This window comes from Elephas maximus, chromosome 2, assembly GCF_024166365.1.
Source record: "Elephas maximus indicus isolate mEleMax1 chromosome 2, mEleMax1 primary haplotype, whole genome shotgun sequence".
In the NCBI taxonomy this organism is placed as follows: Eukaryota; Metazoa; Chordata; class Mammalia; order Proboscidea; family Elephantidae; genus Elephas; species Elephas maximus.
This window is the reverse complement of record NC_064820.1, coordinates 207,594,580-207,600,579: the sequence shown is the minus strand read 5'-3', so window position 1 is coordinate 207,600,579 and position 6,000 is coordinate 207,594,580. Positions and strand designations below refer to the sequence as shown.

Sequence of the window (6,000 nt, the reverse complement as noted above, 5' to 3'; positions counted from 1 at the left end):
ATTCTTTTGTTTGGGGGGTTGGAGAAGCTGTCATGGTCTGTTTCTTTATGTGGTTTGATATGGACTGCTGTCTCCGAGCCATCACTGGGAAACTAGATTTTCCAAGTAATCAGCTAAAAAAAAATGCAGTCAGATCCCTATCTGAATTCTCCCTCTGGCTCCGGGTATTCGGATGTTAATGGAGCTGCCTGGGGAGGGTCGGGGCGGGATCAGAGAGCTAGGAGTGTAGCACCACAGAATATAGAGCTGAACACCGCGTTCACGCTCTGCCCCCGTCCGCCAAAACCCGGGCGGGACGGGTCCCTGGCTGGGACACTGCTTTCCTTGCTCGGAGACCAATCACTTCCTCCCGGGGACTTCTCCCTCCGGTGCGTGGCACGGCTCGCGCGAACTGGGTGGGTGTTTCCCGCACGAACGAGTGGGCCCTCCCCCACGGTCTATTCAGGCGAATATAATTGGGCCCCGCGGTCACGCCCCGCCCGCGCGCTCGCCCCAATCCCAGCGGGGCGACTTCCCGGCTGGGACGCTGCTTTCAGCTTTCCGAGACCAGTCACTTCATCCCGGGGACTTCTCCTTCCGGTGCGCCTCACCTCTCGTGCGAACTGGGTGGGCCCGCCCCCGGGTCAATTCAGGGTAATAAAATTGGACCCCGCGCTCACGCCCTGCCCACGCGCGCACCCAAATCTCAGCGGGACGGCACCCCGGCTGGGACGCTGCTTCCCCCACTCCGAGACCAGTCACTTCTTCCCGGGGACTTCTCCCTCCGGTGGGCCGCGCCACATGCGCGGACTGGGTGTGCGTCCCCCTGCACGAACGTGTGGGCCCTGCCCTGGGGGCGCTTTAGGGAAATATAGCTGACCCCCCCCCCCGCTCGCGCCCCGCCCGCTTCCCGCCAAACTCCTGGTGGGACGGCTCCCCAGCTGGGATGCTGTTCTCCCCGCTCCCAGATCAGTCACTGCCTCCCGGGTGCTTCTCCCTCCGGCTGTGCCGCTACTCCGCCCGCGCCAACCAGCTAGAATTCCTCCCGGGATGGGTTCGGGGGGGGAAGGGCTGGGCCCCCCTTCTGTGCCGTCTGCCCCCCTGGGCTCTGCCCCAGATTGGGCTCCGAAGGTCACCTGCCTGGTACGCTGTCTCCTAGTTCTGAAAACGGTCACTGTCTGCCCATATTTGTTCGTTTTCTGTCTCTAAGTCTGTGCTTGTTATTCAGAGTTCGTAGATTGTTATGTATGTGATCGATTCCCTTGTTTTTCCGAGTCTTTGTTGCAAGAGGGATCCGCGGTAGCGTCCACCTAGTCCGCCATCTTGGCCCCGCCTCGGTAATGTTTTAATATGTTATAAATATTACCTCTTTTAGTCTTCATAACATCGTCTAGATTAAAAAAAAAAAAAAAACTCTTTGCAGTCAAGTCAATTTCAACTCATAGCGGCTCTATAGGACAGAGTAGAACTGCCCCATAGGGTCTCCAAGGAGCACCTGGTTGATTCACACTGCCGACCTGGCCGTAGCTCTTAACCACTGGGCCTCCAGGGTTCCATAACACAAACAAAACCAAATCCACTGCAATCGAGTCAATTCCGACTCATAGCGACCCTATAGGACAGAGTAGAACTGCCCCATAGAGTTTCCAAGGAGCGCCTGGTGGATTTGAACTGCTGACCTGTTGGTTAGCAGCTGTAGCACTTAACCACTATGCCACCAGGGTCCCATAGGTATTTTAAGTAGCCATATTTACTGGTATTGAAAATAAGACTTAAAAAAGTTAGTAACTTTCCCAAGTCCACAAAGCTAATATATTCTAGAGCAGGCATTTAACTATGTTCTGCTCTAGTCTGCTTCTCCAGTAAAATGGTCCTGACTGCTTCGTGGACAGACCTCATTTTTAAAGATATAATGAGGGAAAAACCATCTTCCACTACCATTCATCATTATTAGAAATAAGTATCAATCAGATGGACTTCTGTTGATTTCTGTTTCCTCTGCTTACTTAGCATTTGACTCTATGTTAATAAACAACAATGAAATTTTCTCATTGCCACAGATCAGCACTTCAGTATACACTTTGATAAACAAAATGTGTATGAGTCTTACAGAATGGTACGTTGAGTTACTGGGTGTCACAAATGGTTGAGTGCTCAACTACTAGCTGAAAAGTTGACAGTTGGAACCTACCCACAGGCACATTGGAAGACAGGACTGACAACTTGCTTCCAAAAAGTCAGCCTTGAAAACCCTATGGCGCAGTTTCACTCTGCACAAATGGGGTTGCCATGAGTCAGGATTGACTTGACAGCAGGCATCTAATAACAATAACAACACACTGAGTTCAGCGGAAGAATGTAATGAAAAATAATTTTGGCTTCCCCGTGATTCATGAATCCTCATATGTCTCTTAGAGCGACTGTTAAGAAATGAGCCACTCAACATGCTTGAGTGGAATTGTCACTTAAACCAGATTCCATCCATCTTGAGAAAACTCCTATGTTCTTACTGTGAACTAATAAGTCTGTTACCTATGACTTTACATTTAAAAATCATATCAAGCTTAAAAATAAGATCTATTTTCCCTAGTCTACTAATGAGAAAATCAATGCCGGGAGAAAAATTTTTTTTCCATACTTAGACAATTTTTAGGTGTTGTGATCTAGGCATGAAGTCCTTTATATTTCCATTATACAATCCTGGCCATTGTTCACATGCTGTATTCTCCACAGTGAATTTATTCATGATGGCATGGGAGAATCAGACCTTCAAGTCTGACTTCATCCTTCTGGGAATCTTCAATCACAGCCCCGCTCACACCTTCCTCTTCTCTCTGGTCTTGGGCATCTTCACAGTGGCCTGCCTGGGAAATACCACCATAGTTTTCCTGACCTACCTGGACTCCCATCTCCACACCCCCATGTACTTCCTCCTCAGCCAACTCTCTCTCATGGACCTCATGGTTATCTGCACCACGGTACCTAAGATGGCCCTCAACTACTTGTCTGGCAGGAAATCCATCTCTGTGGCAGGTTGTGGAACCCAGATATTTTTCTATGTGTCCCTGCTTGGGGCTGAATGTTTCCTGTTGGCTGTCATGGCCTATGACCGCTATGTTGCCATTTGTCATCCATTAAGATACCCAATTCTCATGAGCCAGAAGATCTGTGGCCTCATGGCTACCTCTTCCTGGATTCTTGGCTCTTTTGATGGTATAATTGAAGTTGCAGTTGCCTTGTCCTTCTCATATTGTGGTGCCCGGAAAATACCCCACTTCTTCTGTGATGTTCCTGCCCTTCTCACTCTTTCATGCACTGACACCTCAACATTTGAAAGGATCATATTTATCTGCTGTGTAATCATGCTTCTCTTCCCCGTAGCAGTCATCATTGCTTCCTATACTCGTGTCCTTCTGGCTGTGATTAGCATGGAATCTGGTGAGGGTCGCCGCAAGGCTTTCACTACATGTTCCTCCCACCTCATGGTGGTGGGGATGTACTATGGAGCAGCCATGTTCATATACATGCGGCCCACTTCTGATCATTCCCCAACTCAGGACAAGATGGTATCAGCCTTCTATACCATTCTCACTCCTATGTTGAACCCCCTCATCTATAGCCTCCGCAACAAAGAAGTGACCAGAGCATTCATGAAGGTATTACAGAAGGGCAAGTCTGGACAGTAATTTGCTTAATTATTCATGCCTAAATTTATGTATTCAACTAATACAATTTAGTACACAATATTTACCTGTCTTTGTAATAAAAGATTTATAGGCAGACATGCAATTTAGAATCTAATAATCATTTGCATACTAGTTTATTCATATATTTCATGTTTTTATGGCAAATTCAAGTTATGAATACAAGAAAATCTTTGTTACAAGAGAAAATGCACAACTGTATACTTCAGTTTGCATAATACCGGTTAACAAGTGAGACGCATTTGCCCATCATAATATCACAGAATTTGATTGCACTGATTAAAATTTTTTATCTTTTATTGTGGAGTCTCCATGAGTCAGAAAACACTACACAGCAAAATGTTTGATTTGGTTTTGTCTTTTAATGTGTAGTAGATTTAACCATGGCTAAACAGAATTTCTGAAGGAGTCTTGCTGGTGCATTTGTTGAGTTAGCAGTTCAAACTCGTGAAGATGCTCCGCTGGAGTAAAACCTGGCAATCTTCTCCCGTAAAGATTAAAGCCTTGAAAACTCTGCGAAGCAGTTCTGCTCATCACATGAGGTCACTATGAGTTGAAACCAACCTACAGCACCCAACAACAACAAAAATAATTCTACTAAGTCGTATGCCATACTTTGAACTTATCCCTTTGTTGTGATATCTACAAAATTATAAATGTTCTTGTAAGATCATAATAAAAATCAATGTAACTTAACCAGATGGAGAAAAGGAGAGGTATTAGATTAGAGGAAGGTACAATGAGCATGTCTTATACGAACACTATCTTTTTATAGGATGGAGGATTGGCAAGTCCCCATTTATGTTCTTACTTCCCAGACATCAGTCACATAAGTGGATATTGAACTGTGATTTTGACTCCTTTCAGTCTTGAATTTCCATGATTAGATATCCTGATCTTTAAATGCATGATGTATTTCAACAGTATGGAGATGTCTAGGGTTTCTGAAATCTGAATATTTTCATAAATTACATAGGTGTCATCTCAATGAGCATTTTTGAGATGATATTTTTATTTATATGAATTTTAGTACAACTCTGGAGATTCTTATATTTTTTTGAGGAATACCTCTATATTCTAATTTGAATATTAACTCTTCTGTTAAACTCTGTTGTAATATCCCTACAGTTGCCTGGTACTACTTTTAAAAAATTACCACAAACATAGCAGCCTAAAGTAGCAATCATTTGTTATCTCACAGATTTGGTGTGTCAGAAGTCCAGGCAGAGCTTAGCAGGGTCTTCTGCTTAGCTTCTCAAAAGACTATAATTTAGTTGTTAGCTGGGGCTGCAGCTTTATCTATGGCTTGGTGTCATCTTCCAAACTCACATAGTTGTTGAAAGAATTTCTTTCCTTACAGCTGTAAAACTCATCGCATCTTGCTTCTTCAAGTCTAGAAGGAGAGTTTCTCTAACCTCAGGGTAATTTCCTTTTTGATTGTGAATTAAATAATCAGTAAATCAAATGATCTGTGAGATAAATCTGCAAAATCATTTAACTTTTGCTGTATAATGTAACCTAATCATGGGAGTAACACCAGGGGATGGAGATCATAAGGGTCATCTTAGAATTCTGCTAATCACACTCATCCAGAAAACTTCAAGATGCATATCCATGAAACACATCAAAACACCATCACCTATAACATGGATTAACCTTAAAATCATTATTCTGAGTGAAATGACTCATTCTTAAAATACAAATATTTTGTGGCCCCACTTATATACAATAGGCAAATATATAGAGACCAAAGCATATGCATAAGGGGCACTGAGTTTCTGTTAAAGGTGGTGGAAAAATTGGAAGAGGATAGTGACAATAGTTGTACAGCATGATGAACACATCCAGTCACAGAAGTGTACATAGGGAAATTTGGATTTGGCAAATGTTTTGTTTTATCTATACATATTTTACCACAATAAAAAATGCAATTATAATAACTGATATTGAAGAGAATGTGAGAAATTATTAACAGTGTTCAAATTCTTGCCTGATTTATGTCATCTTTTTAAAAATTTCAATAAATTTTTTGACAGTTCTGTTTAATGGGTCAGCATATAATACATGGAATTTGATTACACTGTTCTTATTTGCCCATGGCTCATCTATTGTGTACACAAATATATCATCCAACATAGTGAAGAGGACAGGTGTATCATGCTGATCCCATAAACAAAAAAAAAATGATTGCTTAACCCCATATTCTCCATTTTCAGCTCCACAAGGAGACTAAAATAAAACTGACCCTGAGGGATACTTCCCCCAGGCAGAGAACAAATGGCTGAGTTCAATGAAATAATATTCGCAATGTTTTTTT

The 6,000-nt window shown here is 43.2% G+C and overlaps 1 protein-coding gene across 1 annotated transcript; it reads left to right on the top strand.

Moving 5' to 3' along the window:
- Positions 1–2,723: 2,723 nt before the first annotated feature.
- Positions 2,724–3,665, top strand: LOC126070435 (olfactory receptor 2M3-like). The gene has a single exon (XM_049874636.1). It carries the CDS (start codon positions 2,724–2,726, stop codon positions 3,663–3,665), a length of 942 nt encoding a protein of 313 aa, XP_049730593.1.
- The last annotated feature ends 2,335 nt before the right edge of the window (positions 3,666–6,000 follow it).